Below are 19,177 nucleotides of genomic sequence, written 5' to 3' on the forward strand. Positions count from 1 at the left end.
GTGGGTCAATCTTGTTAAGAAATATTCAACCTAATCTGTATAGTTATGGACTAGATTCTGGGAAAATAATATTCTGTTGCATCCCCTTATGTTGGTTTTGAGTCTGTTTATTGTTATTTTGCTTTCATTGTTATATTTATTTGATGTTCTTATAAAGACATTTTACTAAACAAACAAAAAAAAAAGAAATGTAGCCGCCTATTTTTCTTTATAGACTACTAGTGCAGATGGCAGTTACCTGAGCCCTGTAGCTGGTATAAATTCCTGCCCCGAGATGGTAGCACATACGTGTATAAATGAGAGAATTCTATAATTTGCATTTGTACATGCTCACCCTCAAAGTAAGTATTATCAAATCACAGTGGGCATCTTTTACTAAGGCACACTCACGTTTTTAGCACGCGCTAAAATTGTGGGCGCGCTAAACGTTAGAGACGCCTGGGCATCTCTAATGTTTAGCGCGCCCACAATTTCAGCACGTGCTAAAAACGTGAGCGCACCTTAGTAAAAGACACCCAGGGTGTAATTTTCCGAGCATACCACCATGTATGTGCCTTTCTGCTACCTAAAACTAGATGGTTCCTTATAGAATTACCCCAGAGGGTAATTATACAACAGGGCACTTGGTTTCAAGGCAAGTTGGCACCAACTAGGTGCTATTTTACACAGACATATGGGCAGAGATGGGATCGTTACTTTTTAAAAGTACTTAAGTAAAAAGTAAAACTACCGGCTTCAAACGCAATGAAGTAAAAGTAGAAAGTCTTATCCAAAAACAAAACAAAACAAACAAACAAACAAACAAACAAACAAAACCTCAAGTAAAAGTAATAAAGTACAGCATCTTAAAACTACTTTTTATTACAAAGTAAAAAGTATTCTTAATAAGCTGGACCACAGTATCTAGCAGTACTGTATTGTGAATATGTATATGTCAAAAGAAGTTAAAGAACAAGAAAAAAGTCCTTGTCTTTAATAACAATATTGCATTAAAAAGCACTTTTTATGATCCTGTTCTGCCTGCTATAGGATGGCATTAGGATTTTGGGAAGCTAGCGTTTGTGAACATTAGGATGATACATTTAACCAAAATACAACATGGTGCTGTGGGGATGTTTTCACATACTTTAACACACAGGAAATGCTCTTATAAACCAAATGGATATATTTACTGAATTTGATAGGGCAGCTAGGTCATTACCAACTAGTTGGCAGGGAAGAGGGGTAGTAGGAGGCGGCTCTGGAAGAAGGGGTACATTTAGATTCTGATTTTTTACTTGGTTAATTGTTGAATTGTTGAATAAAGCTGCAGCCAAGGAAATTTTGTGCCAAGAAAGTTGTATGATGTGCTGAGTTTTGTATTGTTTCTTGATGTGGTGTGATGTGTGCGATGGAAATGGTGCTAGTGCCTATGGTTATGCATTTTTTGTGTATTTAATTATTTTGTGAATGTCCTTGGGCTGTACTTTGGTTTAAAGGAGGAGTGATGAAAGATCAGTATAATATAACATATTTGAGCTGATTATTTAAACTAACAAGAATAAGAATTACCTGCATTTTTCATAATTAGTTCACCTTGACAGCAGCTGGAAAAATACATCCGGTAGTGGGAAATATACTTTCCACAGTGTACAAGATGTATGTACGATGTGATAGATCTTGATATGAGTTTTCTATAATCCCATTACCCACAGTTATTTACATAGTGGAAATGAACTGAATATGTCCCAGCGGTACAAGCTTTATGATGAATAAGAAGACTTACCACAGTTGTCCTCATCTGCCTGATTTCCGCAGTCATCCACACCATTGCAATGCAGAAGCTGATGCAAACACTTGCTGATATTGCCGCAGGGGAAATATCCAAGAGGACAGGTGACTCCTGAAGCATAACCTTCTGAAGCACTGTGAAGTGCTGTCAAAAAATGTAAGAAAAAGTATATTTTATTTTTTGTTACATTTGAACCCTGTGCTTTCCCACTCATGGCAGGCTCAATGCGGCTTACATGGGGCAATGGAGGGTTAAGTGACTTGCCCAGAGTCACAAGGAGCTGCCTGTGCCTGAAGTGGGAATCGAACTCAGTTCCTCAGTTCCCCAGGACCAAAGTCCACCACTCCTCCACTGTTGGTACTATTGGAGATTCTACATGGAATGTTGCTATTCCACTAGCAACATTCCATGTAGAAGTCGGCCCTTGCAGATCACCAATGTGGCCAACAGACTTCTGCTTCTGTGAGTCTGACATCCTGCACGTATGTGTAGGACGTCAGACTCACAGAAACAGTAGCCTGCGCAGCCTTCTACATGGAATGTTGCTAGTGGAATAGCAACATTCCATGTAGAATCTCCAATAGTAGCAACATTCCATGTAGAATCTCCAATAGTATCTATTTTATTTTTGTTACATTTGTACCCTGCACTTTTCCACTCATGGCAGGCTCAATGCAGCTTACATGGGGCAATGGAGGGTTAAGTGACTTGCCCAGAGTCACAAGGAGCTGCCTGTGCCTGAAGTGGGAATCAAACTCAGTTCCTCAGGACCAAAGTCCACCACCCTAACCACTAGGCCCTGAAGCTTTAAAACGTACTTAAGGAAGCTATAAAAAAAAAAATAGCTTTCACTACTAGTGTAGCCTTTCCTTGTGAATTGTTATTCTTAATATTTTATCTCCTGCCTATTGTTGTACTTCTAGGCAAGTTACAATGGGACTCTTTTACTAAGGGGTCCTTTTACAAAAGGCACACTAGTGTTTTTAGCGTGCGCTAAAAATAAGCACGCACTAAACGCAAGAGACACCCATATATTCCTATGGGTATCTCTACCATTTAGCACATGCTAATCATTAGTGCATGCTAAAAAAGCTAGCACACGTTTGTAAAAGGACCCCTAAGGGCCTTATTCTATAAAGGTTATGCTCCTAAATTTAAGCTCTTAAATTTATGAGCATAATTTATACTCCTAAATTTATGGTCATCAATTTACGCTCATAAATTTAGGAGCACAATTCTTGTTCCTAAATGTATGCTAAATCTATGCGCGTAATAGGCCCTTAATTAGGGGCATACATTTAGGAGCATAGATTACGCTTGCAACTTAGGAGCATAAGGTTAGGAGTGTAAATTTTAAGAACTTAAATTTAGGAGCATAACCTTTATAGAATAAAGCCTTAAGCACTAAATCATCTTGCAGTAATTCTTGTTTATGTGCGCTACGCGCGTGTTATTTTTTTCTATGAAGGTGGCATGTCATGGATAGATAATGGGCGTAGACATGTTGATGAACTAGCATGCTGATATTAGCATACTTTAACTGGTTAACATGCCAATAATATGGAAGCCCTTTGCACCTCCTAAATAGCACGTGGCAACTGAAAAAAAACAACATTAGCACATAACCTGAAACAAAAGTAATTGAAAAAGGGCACTAAGCCCATTTTGTAGAAATGGGCTTAGCGCATGGGAACGTCTTGCATTAGGACACATAAAGCCCATTTCTTAGTGCACCTTATTGAAAGGGCCCCAATGTCGCCTACATAATTAGAACAACAGTAAAACAATAAAAACATTAACATTCTTATACATGAAAACCCAGATTTAAAACCAACTCCCATTCACTATTACTCTCCCATTACTCGTTAAAAAGTTTGATTAAATAAATGTCTTATTGCTCCTTCTTGATATTCAAAGGAAGATGATCCTAAACCTGGTAGAGAACAACTGAACAGTTGCCCAAGAAGGGCACTCCAACAAAGCCTGAATACTTAAGTGTAATGAGCAGTCAAGTAGATAAACTTCTGGGCATTTTTGATATGATGTTTAAATACGACTACGGACATTCAAAATTCAAGTGGTGAATACAGCAATTTTTGAAACAGCAAAATATTTATCTTTTTGTTTTGAAAATGGCCATTTGCTAGATGTTGCTGTATTCATTGCATCTATCTTTTTGGACCATTTTCAAAAATAAAACATCCAAGTGAAAAACACACAAAATCAAGCCACGTGTAACAGTTAGAGGATTATGGGCCTGGGTTCTCTTCTCCACAGTGCACTGTACCAAGCACTAGGCTACTCCAGGGACCTGCTCTAATAGGACTCGCCATAACATCTAAGGCTGTCATAGAGGTTGGTATGTACTGTTTCTTTCACATCTTTGGGGGTGGGGGTCAGTGATCACTAGGGGGAGTAAGGGGGTCATTCCTTTATTCATCCAGTGGTCATCTGGTCATTTAGATCATATTTTGTGGCTTAGTTGTTATTAAAACAGATGTAGCTCAAAAAGTCTTAGTTTTAGTCCTGGACATTTTAGTTTTGTTCCATTATGGCAGAAAAATGTCCAAGTGTTAGGAACACCCAAGTCCCGCCCTTAACATCCCCTTCCCCAACATGCCCCCTTGTGATCTGAATGCACTGTGGATGAACAGAACAGAAAAACGTTTAGAAAATGGCTTTCAAAAATAGCAATTCGAACATTTTGACAAGCAAGACATTCAAATACTGCTTTATGCCACTTTTTAGACATGTTTCTATTTCAAAAATGAGCTCCATAGTACCTCTGCCAGTTTCTGCAAATTTTTCCATACCAGCTAACCAAACACCTGTGCTATGTGTGCCAAAAGTGCAGGGTAAGATGATTTATAAAAATTTGCTATACTGTTCTTTGAAAACAAGAACAGAAAATGTACAAAACAGGTAAAAGAAAATAGTATTCATTTACAAACAAATATACATATAAAATTATGCAAAGTTTGAGAAATCTATTTTTATGCTGTCTTGTATTTTTTAAAAGTAAAATGGAGTAACATGATACATAAAGAGAGGAAATAAACTGAACAACAAAGAAAATCTAAAGAGACATGAGGGAGCACATATGCAATGAGACAGATACTGATCAACTATGGGGCACACTAACAGGCTCATTTTCGAAAGAGATGGACCTCCAAAAAGTGATATAAATCGACACTTGGAGGTCCATCTCACAGAAACGTCCAAATCGGAATAATCGAAACCGCATTTTGGACGTCTTTCTCGGAAGTCCATCGGAAGGACATCCAAATCTCAAGGGGGCATATCGGAGGCGTGTTCAAGGCGGGACTGGGGCGTTCCCAAGACTTGAACGTCTTTGAGCCATAATGGAACAAAGCAAAAATGTCCAGCACTAAAACTTGGTTGTTTTGAGCTGGACCTGTTTTTCTTACGAAAAGGTGCCCCAAATGACCAGATGACCACTGGAGGGAATCAGAGATGACTTCCCCTTACTCCCCCAGTGGTCACTAACCCCCTCCCACCCCCCAAAAGTGTGTTGAAGAACATTACTTGCCAGCCTCTATGCCAGCCTCAATGTCATATTCGGGTCCATGACAGCAGTATGCTGGTCCCTGGAGTAGTTTAATGCACTTCAGACAGGTGGAGCCAGGCCCATCCCCCACTACCTGTTACACTTGTGCAGGAAACTGTGAGCCTTCCAAAACCCACCAAAACCCCACTGTACCCACATATAGGTGCCTCCTTCACCCATAAGGGCTATGGTAGTGGTGTACAGTTGGGGGTAGTAGGTTTTGTGGGGGGTTTGGGGGGTTCAGCACACCAGGTAAGGGAGCTGTGTACCTGGGAGTATATTATGAAGTTCAACGCAGTGCCCCCTAGGGTGCCCGATTGCTGTCCTGGCATGTCAGGGGGACCAGTCTATTAAGAATGCTGGCTCCTCCCATGACCAAATGGCTTGACTTTGGACGTTTTAGACTTGGATGTCTTTGTTTCGAAAATAGCCGAAAATCAGACGTCCAAATCACAAGAGATCCAAATCCAAGGATGTATATGGTATTTTCAAACACAAAAGATGGACGTCCATCTTTTTCGAAAATGACCTTTTCCCCACCTCGGAATTTGGATATCTTTGTAAAACGTCCAAATTCTGACTTAAACGTTTCTTTCGAAAATGCACCTCTAAGGCACCTAGTTTGAAAGCAGATGAACATTTCAAAATGGCCAAAAAAAATTCCAAAACATCCAAATCGCGATTATCAAAAGGCAGAATTTGGAGTCCTACACTGCCATTCATCCAAATAGCAAGGGGGCATGTTGTGGGCATGTAAAGGATGGGACTAGGAAGGGACCAAAGTTAGAACGTCCTGTTTCAGTCACGCCCAGGGAATAAAAAGGTGTCCTGATTGAGTAGCTGGCCACTGGAGGGATTAAGGTATGACCCCTCCTTAATCCTTCAGTGGTTACTGTCTCCCTCTCTTACCCCTGAAAGTGACACCAGAAAGGGAAACTGAGCTCCTCGACAACATCAGGTATTATGGGCATACTGGACACAGCAGCAAGCAGGTCTGAAGGGTAGCCTAGTAGTCATAAGAATATAAGAATAACCATGCTAGGTTAGACCAATGGTCCATCTGGCCCAGTATCCTGCTTCCAAAAGTGACCAATCCAGGTCACAATAACCTGGCAGAAACCCAAATAGTAGCAATATTCCATGCTACCAATCCTGGGGCAAGCAGTGACTTCCCCCATGTTTACCTCAAAATAGCAGACTATGGTCTTTTCCTCCAGAAACTTGTCCAAACCTTTTTAAGCCCAGAACTTAACTATTCGGTGTGTGAAAAAAATATTTCCTCCTATTCATTTTAAAAGTATTACCATGTTACTTCTGTGCAGTGGACTGTAAACCAGTGACCCAGAAATCCTACTTCAACTCTCTTTTTTTAATCTTTAAATTGTGAGCCCTTCAGAAACCAATGATATACTTATTGTACCTAAATATTAAAGACACCTGTAAGCCTGAGGGCTATTGAAGTGGTGCATATTCAGGTACATTAGGTATTTTCCTGTCTCTGGAGGCCTTACCATTGATAATAACAGAGCTGTAATAGATATTTTAAAAAAAATGTATTTGCATTTTCAGAATTACATCAAAACAAATTGAATTGGGACAAAGAGCAAATTACTATAGTATACTTAGCAAAAGAAAAAAGAATACAAAGTAATAGCCCCTCCCCCCCCAAATAAAGAATTAACTCTATACAGTCTACATAAGTGAGGAAAGCAAAAATCCCAAAACTCTGAGGATCAGGGAACAGAAAATACAAAACAAGAAATAGCAAGTTGAATGTCCTTATATCTTATGTCTCAGGGCTACAAAAATGACTTATTCTCCCTTAATGACAGTGTTTTCCCTTCCAAGAGAAACTGCAATTGAGAAGCATCATAAAATATATAAGTGTGATTATCAAAATGAATAATACACTTGCAGGGATATCTTAATTGAAACTTAGCATCAACATCTACAGCTTTTTGATGAAGGTTCAGGAACTGCCTATGTCTGGCTTGAGTAGATTTGCCACATCAGGAAATATTGAAACTTTGCCATCATAAAATTTCAAAACTTTAGTTATAAAATATAGCTTCTGTGACAAAACAGTGGGTTTTAAGCCTGTAAACTGTGGGCTCCTTTTACTAAGCTGCGGTAAAAAGTAGCTTGCGAAAGTGTAAGCGCGGGTTTTGGCATACGCAGAAATAATTTTCAGCGCATGTACCAAAAATGCCTTTTAAAATTTTTTGCCCAAAATGGACATGTGGCAAAAATAAAATTGCCGTGCGTCCATTTTGGGTGTCTGACCTTACTGCTAGCCATAGACCTAGCGGTAAGGAATCTGCGTGGTAAGGACCTACGTGCATCAGATGCCACTTGGCACACATCCACTACGCGTGTCTGAAAGTAAAAAAATATTTTCCAGATGCACTTAGCGGATGCGTGCCAAAAATGAAATTACCACGAGGCATGTGGTAATCGTGCGGTAAGTTCATTTTGGCGCACGTTGGGTGCATGTAGAGCCTAGTGTGGCTTAGTAAAAGGGGTCCTGTATTATTTCTTGAAGTGCATTTCTCTAATTTGGCCAGCAGGTGGTGCATATTTATGTTTAAAGCTGTTACAGAGAACTGACTGTTCCTTCTTTAGTTAACAAAGATAACAGATAACCTGCAGTGATGTGGCCAGCTACTTTTTAAACTTGTTCTGGGTTCTGATTGGCCCAGGAGCTCAAAATTCATCTAGGATGTACTGGCTTTTGCCCCAATCTTAGCCAGGGAGAAGAGAGAGAAAGATCTTTTTGCTGAGGCCCTGTAAGCAGTTATATTTGATAATTTGTGAGCAGGTATATGTCTTGAACTCCCCAGGTACTATTTAGATAGTAAACAAATGTTTAGATAGTTTTATAATTGATCCATATTTCAGTTACCAGTTATTATTTGTTTTGCTGATTGCACCTTTTCTGTTCATTGTTCTAATTTTTTCAAGACAATAAACATTTTTAGTTTATTGCCTCTGCTTGTCTGGACTGACTAAGAATCCTGCTGGTTTGTGTTTTGGGTCTGTGAGTGCTTTCTAAGAACTGTGAGACCACTAGGAGTGTGGCCCCAGTAACCTGGAAATCACTGGGGATAATTTGAGAGCAGGAGACTCACCCAGAAATGGTTGGGACCCAGTCGGTGGGAGGAGGGTGCTAGTGTGGAGCACAAGTGGCAGGTGCAGGCAGGCAGACACGAGTTGTGCTAGGGATAGACCCTCTAAGTGGCCGCGGGGTAACCCCAGGAGGGTGGCTAGGTGCTTCATGACTGCATCATTAAAGCTTCATCTCGATTAAATACAAAAGTCACCAACAAGGTAGATCTCAATACGACCTCTTCTTGGGACTTCGCCAAAAAAACAGGTTTAAACTGTCTGAAGAAATATCCACCACAGACGACTCCCTCACAGGAGTAGATTTTCTTACAGACTGGCAAAAGATAAATTATATGTAATGGGGGAAGAACCTCAGTAGTATATTTAAACACCTCTTGCAGATATTTGTAAAAGGTTTCTTTAGGTGACACTGTCAATAACTGAGGAAAATTTAACAGTTGCAAATTCAATTTTCAAAATTCTCCATTTTTCCCTGAAACAACATACAATTCTGCAGCAAAGTTCCTTGAGATTGTTTAATCTGCTGAACTTGGACTGTAAGATCTTCAATCTTTCCTCCATGAATTTTCAAATTTTGTGCTATCTTCTGAACTTTAGCAGAATTTTCACCCACTGAAGGGAATACCAAGGCACATACCTTGTAGATAGACTGTAATGCAACCCAGATGGAGTCCAGAGTCACCTCCAATGGTTTCACCATGGGGGAGGGGAATCATAGGTGCCAACTCCGTGGGTGCTGTGGGTGCTCGAGCACCCCCAATATTTCACCCACCGGAAGTTTGTTCACCCACCGGAAGTTCGTTCCCTCCCTCCCTTCGAGTTCCAAGCCCCCTCCCTCCAAATTTTAAAAGTAATCCATTTTACCTCGTCGGGGTTAGGGCGGCAGCAGTGGTAAAAAGCATGCAGGCTCGGCTTGCTGCTTAGTTCATTTTCCCTTCTCTCTCTCTCAGCTCTGGTCCCGCCCTCATTTCCTGTTTCCGCAAGGGACCCTGGAACTCAGAGGGAGGGAGGGAGGGAGGGGGGACCCTGGAACTCAGAGGGAGGGGGGACCCTGGAACTCAGAGGGAGGGGGGACCCTGGAACTGGAAGGGACTGGAACTGGGAGGGAGGGGGGCCTGGAACTTGGAGGGGGGATGAGGGAGGGGGGATGGGGGACAGGGGAGGGGGACAGGGGAGAGGGAGGGGAGGGGGAAGAGGGAGGGGGAGGGGTCAAGGGAGAGGGGGAATGAGGGGGAGGGGGAGGAGAGAATGCACCACCTGTAAAAAAAAAAAATTCACCCCCAATCATTTTGAAAAGTTGGGAATAACCAACCTCTCCCCTGGAATTTCCAAAGTTCCTCCAGAAGTGACCAGTGCTGCAGCCCAGCCTTTAGATGTCACATCTCCTGAGGTAGATGGTGAAGCCTGCTCTCTATCAGAAATTAGAATGGCAGTGGATTTCCTGCCGCTATCAGTGTCTCAGGTGTCATCATGTCTCGAGGCATTGGAAGAACTGCTGGGCCTAATGGGCTGAGTGATGCCTGGCTCTCCATTACAGGGCTCTTCCTCATGCCCTGTACAGTGGAAATGCCCAAAGCAGAATTCAATTGCATTAAAATGTGTTATCTCTGTCTGATGCAAACGAGAAGGATCCATTGAGCTGGAGGGAGCCTGAAGCTTCCTCTTCCATTTAGACATCGAAGAAAAGGTATAGTACCCTAAAGGACCCAAAGAAACAGAATTTTATATGCAGCTCACATTCTCAGCACCCTTGCTGGAGGCCAACTTGCTCCACAGTTGCAATGAAATATGAACATGGATGCCCTGGAGTAATGTCCACTTCACTGACCACTAGGTTACCCCTCTGCTCTGCAGGAATGTCTGTGTGGCCATTTTTACATAAATGTTGCCAGACAGATGTCCTCATCCCTGTTTTTTTGGCGTTCAAAATTTTGACTTTTTTTTTTAATGGCTTTTCATGTTGGATGTTCTCATGTATTGTTGAACAAGAAACCCTGATGTTTTTCTTGTTCGAAAATGGCTGTGAGATGGACTTTTTTTTTTTAATGTTATGAGCAGGACATCCCAATTCTGACTTGGGCCTTCTTTCAAAAATACCCCTCCTTTGGTAAGACCTGTATTTTAGGTATTTATTGTAATTACCAATTGACTTTCAGCTCTCAAATTTCTAATCTAGTGAAGAATTGAAGGCATGTTTTAAAAACGATTCATTCCATCCACCATTTTTTTGGCTGAGACAAACAGTATGTAATGAGCAGACTAGATTGCTACAAAGCTGCAATTTATCAAGCATAAATGGATTGCAGCTAATTTAAAACACATCTGTCAAATTGCTCTATAGTACAAAAAAATGGATCATGTGACCTCTTCACTTAGAAAGGAACACTGGTTCACCTATTGTATTAAATACCACATGATAATAACCCATTAGATTTTTTTTTACGTTGAAACTCCAACATTCCTCTCAGAATTGTTAATACCTTTTTAACGAACATGGTCACTTAGATCTTCTTAGGTGAAACTCCTCACTGTCCCTCAATAGAAGCACATTAGTTGGAATCAATCTGCAATACTACTTTTCATATCATTGCACCTAGGAGCATCACAAGCCATGAATGCTCCCTATGTGACACGTCTCCAAATGCTTCTACCCCACCCATTAGCAATGCACCAGCAAGGGAAGCCAATGGATGGGGCACAAATTTAGTGCCCTAGTTTCCCTTGTACTCTGTGCGGTTGCATTAGCAGCATATAGTGACAGTCCTGACTGCACCTATGTTGTGGAACTCCCTTCCTCTGGATTTGATTTAGAAACTTTGGAATGCTTTACTCCAAGACTAAAGGATTGTGTCATCTTATCCTAAGTTTAAGGCTGCCATTAAACGAGAGGAGATAGGAAAACAGCTAAGCGTAAGAAAGAGTTTTGGGATATCTGGGAGCCATACATCCAGTCACTATCGGGTAGAGCCCATAGCCTAATCCTGAATTCCATGTCAATATAAGGTTAGGGGGGGTGAAGGGAGGGGGTAGGGAGGCATCATAAGGAATACAAGGGGATTAGATAAGGTGGGAGAGGGGAGAGGGGGCTATTCATTATCAGGATCGTAGGGTTCACTGATGGAGGTAATCTGATGAGATGCATATGATGGATGGGAGCTGTGGTCATAGTAACATAGTAGATGACGGCAGAAAAAAGACCTGCACGGTCCATCCAGTCTGCGCAACAAGACAACTCATGTGTGCTACTTTTTGTGTATACCCTACTTTGATTTGTACCTGTGCTGTTCAGGGCACAGACTGTATAAGTCTGCCCAGCACTATCCCCGCCTCCCAACCACCAGCCCCGCCTCCCAACCTCCGGCTCACATGCGTGGGAAGGATTGGCAACAACTATATGCACAGAGGTTTGAAGGAATGATAGTGACTTAACCAACAATTGTGAATATGAAGGGGACAGGATGAGGGGGGGAGGGTAGGGGGCCAGGGAGAATAAAAAGGGGGAAAAGTTATATTGCCGAGTTAAGGATAATCAGTTGATCCTTTGTTGTCTATGTTATATGAGCTGATAGAAGTTGTAAATGACTTATATGGTGGTTGTAATGTTGTTTGGCAATAAAAAAGATTTCAACTAAAACTTGGTTTTTTTCCCTTTCTCACCAGGGCTTTTAATTTAGTAGAAGAGACTTTATTATAGTTTCTCAGAACTGCATCCCCTTTCTGCTTTTCTAGTGGTTGGTTATGGTTTATTATACTGGATAGATCGCTGATAATGGGGGTTTACAAAATCATAAACAAAATATAGAAAAAAAGACAAAAGCAGTTGATACATACAATCTCATTACAGTCTGATGAATTATCTTTGTAGGAGAGGGAATTCATCATAATTCCCTCTCCTACAGAGATAATTCATCAGATAATTCATCAGTTTGCATGTGATGCAATGTGCAGTCCATGCCCATTCCCCACCCATAACTTGTCCACGTCCTGCCCTTTTCCATGATATGCATGTGAAACAGTACATCAGTGGTTCCCAGTCCTATCCTGGGGAATCCCCAGCCAGTTAGGTTTTCTGGATATCCACACTGAAGATGCATGAGAGAAATTTAATGCAGTGAAAGAGGTGAATGCAAATCAATATCATGAATATTCATTACAGATATTCAGAAAACCTAACCGGCTGGGGATTCCCCAGGGTAGGTTTGGGAACCACTGATGTACCAATTCACACGCTAAATGCATATCCTGGAATAGGGCAGGACCCTGGCAAGTTATGGGTAGGGGAATGGGCATGGACTGCATAAAAAAGCCGATGGATGTTTTAAAATGCCTAAAAAAAAAATTCATCTGTTAAAAATGTCCAAATCCTGATTTTGGAAAGTCTGAATTTGGACATTTCACAATGCAGTTCATCTAAATAGCAAGTGGTCGTGTTGTGGGTGTGTTTTGGGTAGAACTAGCAAGGATCAAAAAGTAAGAATGTCCAACAGGGATTTTCAAATGGAAATAAATATCCATGTCTAAAAAGAAGAACATTTTTATCTAGACCCGTTTCAGTCACATCCAAGTTACAAAAAGTTGCTGTAAATGAGCAGCTGACTACTAGAGGGATTAAGGCATGATTCCTCCTTAATCCCCCAGTGGGTGCTGTCTCCCTCCTTCTCCCCTGAAAGTGAAAGTGGAGAGGAAAATCAGGCTATATGTCAGCTGCAGGTATTATAGCCATTCTGAATAAAGTAGCAAGCAGGTCAGAGTAGTATCCTAGTGGTTATTGCAGTAGCCTGTAAAACCTAAAGATCCACATTCAAATCCCACTTAAACGCTTTTTTTAAAATAAATAATTCTGAGCCTTTCTGAAACAGAAAAATACCTACTGTACCTAAATATATAAGACATCTGCAAGCCTAAAGGCTATTGAAGTGGTGTACTTTTCAGGTCCTGGAGGGATCACATTTACAAAAAAAAATCAGAGTGATAGTGGGGCTTGAATCTGTGTCCCTAGGAGTAGCCTAGTGGTTAGTCCACTGCACTAACCACAAACCCTCATAAAGAACAACCATATCTCAAACAATTAATTATTACCTGAATTGGTTATTACTCTATTTACCATTAACTTTCTCTTTGCTTCATGTACAATTTCTCATTCATAATAGATTTTCTAAATGTTAAATATCCATAGCTATCCCAGTATGTTTATGATACTGTATAGCAAAATTGGATTCTTACAACAAATTACTTTCTTATGCATTATCTTTGTTATGTAAGCCACATTGAACTCAAATTTGTTTGGGATAATGTGGGATACAAATCTCACAAATAAAATAAAAATAAGAAATTACCAGTAAAGAGCATACTGGTACAATGGTCTGTTAGTATCTTTATGTACCGCTTCTGAAGGTCAATCAAAAAAATTACTTTATTTTTAAGTGAACCTGATTTAGGCTATATCTACAATAAGTCTTTGAAAAAAAATTCTTTGTGGTTTGGAAAAGTGGGTTTAAGCTTTTTAAAGATGGACATGACCTTTATCCTTTTGTTTCTCTAATCAAGAAAGTAATAATGTTGTTGAGCTAAATTTGCCAAAGACTTTAATTTCTGTATTCTTTGTCTTTCCAGCATGATTTGGGAGCTTGACCTTTCCATATGGGTTCCCTGCTGGTGTGACAGCTTTTGACTAGTATTAGTCATGACTCACTTGTCCTGTACTGGCATTTCTGTTTAAACCAACTCAGTGACTATGTTGAGCTCTGAAACGAAAAAGTTCAGAGCAGCATAATCAGATTTTCAGTAAGATTGTCACTTGCAACAAATCACCTCTTCTCTTTTCTGAAAATCCATCTCTTTGATTTTGCAATGGTGGATTCAAAGCGTACAATTTTCCCTAAAGAAAAAAAAAGATTTTTGATTCATTCTCAAAAGTAAAAAGTGTTCCACTGGTCTCCCCTAACTGGTCAGTGGGCTGGGATCAGGGTCTTTATTATTTACTTGATGGGAACATGTGAACATTAGAAAAGGAGAGACTTGACTCAGAGGGACCTTTGATGCCTAAATGTCCAAAAGCCTAAACATCTTGGCACTTAAATGGCACCACCTAAACATACTGCTTCAGTTCCACTAGGCCAGTAAAAAATATTGAGGCAAGTTAGGAGGAGATACCACTACAGAAGATTAAGATATAAGCAATGAGTACCCTAATCTACCTAGTCAATAATTTTTTTTATGGACTCTTCCTCCAGGAACTTATTCAAATTTCTTTTGAACCCCACTCTGTTAGTCACTTGACCACATTCTCTGGCAGCAGATTCCATAACTTAATTATGCATTGCATTAAACAAAAACAAAAAACCTTGGCATGATTTGTTTTCAATTTGCTAGTCGTTAGTTTCTCCCAATACGTGTGGCGACTATTCACTCACCTACATCTGGACTAGCTTCCTGCACACTCTGTAATTAAGACCAGTTTGGACAGATCAACCATGAACCATGGAGGAACACTGTATCCCTATGACCGTAATGCACACAAACCAAAAAGTAGGGTAGGTAGGCTCTTCCAAGAACACAAGGGAGACACAATAATTCTGTGCGTGATGATTTAACATAGTAACGTGGAGGGGAATAATCGAACGGCGCCGGCGAAATACATGGCCGGCGATGTATTTTGGCGGCGCTGCAAACAGCTGGCCAGACCCGTATTTTCAAAAAAGATGGCCGGCCATCTTTTGTTTCGATAATACGGTTCCGGCATTGGATTTGGCCGGGGTTTGAGATGGCTGGCTTCGTTTTTTAGCGATAATGGAAAGTTATGTCGGCCGTCTCAAACCCCGGCCAAATTCAAGGCATTTGTCCATGGGAAGAGCCAGCATTTTTAGTGCACTGGCCCCCCTGACATGCCAGGACACCAACCGGGCTCCCTAGGGGTCACTGCGGTGGACTTCAGAAAAGCTCCCGTGTGCATAGCTCCCTTGCTTTGGGTGTTGAGCCCCCCAACCCCCCCTTCCCAAAATCCACTACCCACACATGTACAACACTACCGTAGCTCTTAGTGGTGAAGGGGGCAACTACATGTGGGTACAGTGGGTTGTGGAGGGCTCCCATTGACCAGCACAAGTGTTACAGGTAGGGGGGGTGGGCATGGGTGCGCCTGCCTTAAGTGCACTGCGGTACCCACTAAAAGTGCTCCAGGGACCTGCATACACGCAGGCCTCTAGGACTTGTTGCTGCTGTATAACCTTGGCACACCAGTTGACACCTGAAGACTAATCTCTTTGAAAAAGTCCTTTATTTGAATAAGCACGTTTACTCACAGTTAACTGCAGATCAGAGCCCCACTGGCAAAGAGTCTCCCTGGTACTGAGATTAGCAGTAGGTCAGAGCTGGCAGAATGGTGTACAATGCCCTCTTTCAGCAACATTGAAGGTAATAACTAAGTTCTCTAACGTGGGTAACACATGAAAGGGATCTAAAACTGGCTTACAAAAATGGCCACTACCTCATGGACTACCGGAAACAAAACAGGGCACACTCTGACCCAGTTAGCAGGGGGAAAAGCACCATGAGAGTAGAGCCCAGTACCCTACACCCACCACAATGCATTGCTGATGTGACTCTGCAGTGCACCTAACAGAAAAGGTGTCACGCTCACCCGAGAGCCACATCACAACAAGGGAAAGGCTGTCAAAGGATAGAACACATTCTACTATCACAGAGGTGGGTACAGCATTTGAGGCTGGCATAGAGGCTGGCAAAAAAGGTTTTTATTTTTATTTTTTTAGTGTGGGAGGGGGTTGGTGACCACTGGGGGAGTACAGGGAGGTCATCCCCGATTCCTTCCAGTGGTCATCTGGTCAGTTGGGGCACCTTTTTGAGACTTGGTCGTGAAACTAAAAGGACCAAGTAAACCCAGCAAAATACTGCTTAATGCCGCTTTTTTTCATTATCGGTGAAAGCCGGCCATCTGGTAGCCACGCCCATGCCCACCCATGTCCCACCTTTGCTAAGCTACCGATACGCCCCCTTGAACTTTCGCCGGTGAAGCGACAGGAAAGCGGTGATGCTGTCAAAAATGCCGCTTTCGATTATACCGATTTTGCCGCTTTTAAGAAATCGCCGGCCATCTCCCGATTTATGTCGGGAAATGGCCGGCGATCACTTTCGAAAATAAGCTGGATAGTAACATAGTAGATGACGGCAGAAAAAGACCTGCATGGTCCATCCAGTCTGCCCAACAAGATAAACTCATATGTGTATACCTTACCTTGATTTGTACCTGTCTTTTTCAGGGCACAGACCGTATAAGTCTGCCCAGCACTATTCCCCGCCTCCCAACCACCAGTTCTGCCTCCCATCACCGGCTCTGGCACAGACCGTATAAGTCTGCCCACCACTATCCTCGCCTCCCAACCACCAACCCCTCTTCCCCCCACCGGCTCCGCCACCCAATTTCGGCTAAGCTTCTGAGGATCCATTCCTTCTGCACAGGATTCCTTTATGTATATCCCACGCATGTTTGAATTCCGTTACCGTTTTCATCTCCACCACCTCCCGCGGGAAGGTATTCCAAGCATCCACCACTCTCTCTGTGAAAAAATACTTCCTGACATCTTTTTTGAGTCTGCCCCCCTTCAATCTCATTTCATGTCCTCTTGTTCTACCGCCTTCCCATCTCTGGAAAAGATTTGTTTGCAGATTAATACCTTTCAAATATTTACTTGATTTATTGGAAACACATCAATAGACTTGACGGTTTTGTTTAGCATTGCTTGGCAACAGTGTCCGTTTCCCTGTTTGTTGGATTGGATGAACAGTATTTATTTAGCGTTCCCTGCATTTTCAGACTCCTGAAGAAGGCATTTACGTGCCAAAACACAGCTGCTGTGTCGAGTCTTTAGATTTGTGTTTCTAATAAATCATCACACACTGAATTATTCCATCTTCCTCTGTTCTCTGGAACAGCCTACCCACCCTACGTTTTGGTTTGTGTGTACTAAGACGAGTTTGTCATATTGTATCTTATTCAATTAATTGTGCGTACAATTTGCCTTCAGTTTAGCCACCCATCTATTTATCTCAATGATTCTGACTTAGCCAGTTTGATTGTCTATGGCAGTGTTTTAATAAAAATTAGCATATATTAATCTGCAGCTTTTTTAATGTGTATATTTTTGATATTGTATCATGCTAGTCCTATTACTAGGATTCAATTTTCCATCTCCAAATTTACCTCATTGACTGTAATTATGGTTATCTATGATCATTTCACTATTGTTATGCTGTTAACAAAATTGTGTTATGCCAAACTGTCCCTGCTGAATCTGTTTATAAAGGTGGTTAATAAATCCCAACAAACAAACAAACAATAAAATAAAATAAAATAAAATAGTGTCTTCTGGTTTTAGTGGTTATAACAACTGTTCCCTATTTAGCTGTGGAAGAAGACCAAGTCCAAATGACCAGCCCAGACAGATGTAAGAGCTTCAAACTTTGTTTGGGCTGGTCATTTGGACTTGGTCTTCTTCCACCCTTGGTCTGTATTGCTTGCATTCTTGTGGAAGGAGTGGGCCCCCCTTTTTCTCCCTATTTAGCTGTACCACAAGGCCACAAGGGACTGCAGTGCCCTGAGTGAACTTGTGTTTTGGCGCTCCCCAACTCGGTGCTCCCTCACATCAGCTCTCTTCTAGCCAGTCAGCTGACCTGTATAACCCTGACTCTCTCCGGGAATCCCAGGGACAGGATGATCCCCACTTGTTCTTGTCCTTGTGGCTCCTTCATCAAAATATTGGTGTTAAGGGGTTTAGGTGGCCATATAAAATAAAAAAGTCCTTATGTAGCAGCTTGAACATCTCCCCCTCCCCCTATAGTAGTACTACAAGACTGTTACTAGGGGTCAGCAGCACCATTCTGAAGAAGGCTCTAGAACATCAATACATCTACTGGGAAAACTAAACAAGTTGGATTACAGGTCCTCAATCTTTTATGTGATGGCCCTAAACTATGGAATACATTACCTTTCTCTTTGCATCTGGAGTATAACCTGCAAGCTTTCAAAAAGAATTCGAAAATGTTTTTATGTTTAAATTATTATTATTTCAACCAAAATTAATGACATACATCATTACAAAACCAAGAGCAGTGTGAAAGCCATCATTATATTACTTCAAACTTCTTGTTCAAGCCCAACACCAATAACTAACCCCTCTGAACCCTACCCCATCTGCCCTTCCCCCTCCCCCAAATGTGGCCCTGGAAGTGACAAAAAATAATAATTTGCTTGATGAGCGAGTATATGTCAGAAAAGAACAAGAATTAAGTCAACAATTAAGCAATCGACTTCTGGCCTTGGAAGTAAAGGTCTTCAAAAAAGGTTCCCAAATTTGACAAAAACCTTTTCCTAGTGCACCTGAGAAATCATGCACCTGGAGTCTATCCATTCTCACCTGATAAATTATGTAGGAGTGCCAGCATTGACGAGATGGTGCCTCAGGGGACAACCAAGAAAATAATATGGTTTTGAGGGCTATAAGAATTATCAGACACAGATACTCTCTATATCTCTTTTGTACTGGCCCGTTGAATACATACTCATCAAACAACTATGCAGGCAGACACTGAACAGTCAAAGTCCATAATCTGTGAAAGCCATCTTAAAGATCGCTCCAAAACTGTTGCACAGCTGAGCAAGACCAAAACATATGACCTAATGTGGCATTAGGGAAGTC

At 41.4% G+C, this 19,177-nt stretch overlaps 1 protein-coding gene across 1 annotated transcript in view; it reads right to left on the reverse strand.

Annotated features, from left to right (window-relative positions):
* Positions 1-9,165, reverse strand: part of RXFP1 (relaxin family peptide receptor 1) — a 116,646-nt gene extending 107,481 nt beyond the window's left edge. Inside the window, exons 1-2 of the mRNA XM_030192229.1 lie at positions 8,952-9,165; positions 1,766-1,915 (exon numbers count right to left, since the gene is read on the reverse strand). Of these exons, the coding sequence (XP_030048089.1) occupies positions 1,766-1,915; positions 8,952-9,165 (364 nt within the window). The remainder of the gene's footprint in view (positions 1-1,765; positions 1,916-8,951) is intronic.
* Positions 9,166-19,177: the final 10,012 nt, after the last annotated feature.

Source organism: Microcaecilia unicolor, chromosome 2, assembly GCF_901765095.1.
Source record: "Microcaecilia unicolor chromosome 2, aMicUni1.1, whole genome shotgun sequence".
Classification (NCBI taxonomy): Eukaryota; Metazoa; Chordata; class Amphibia; order Gymnophiona; family Siphonopidae; genus Microcaecilia; species Microcaecilia unicolor.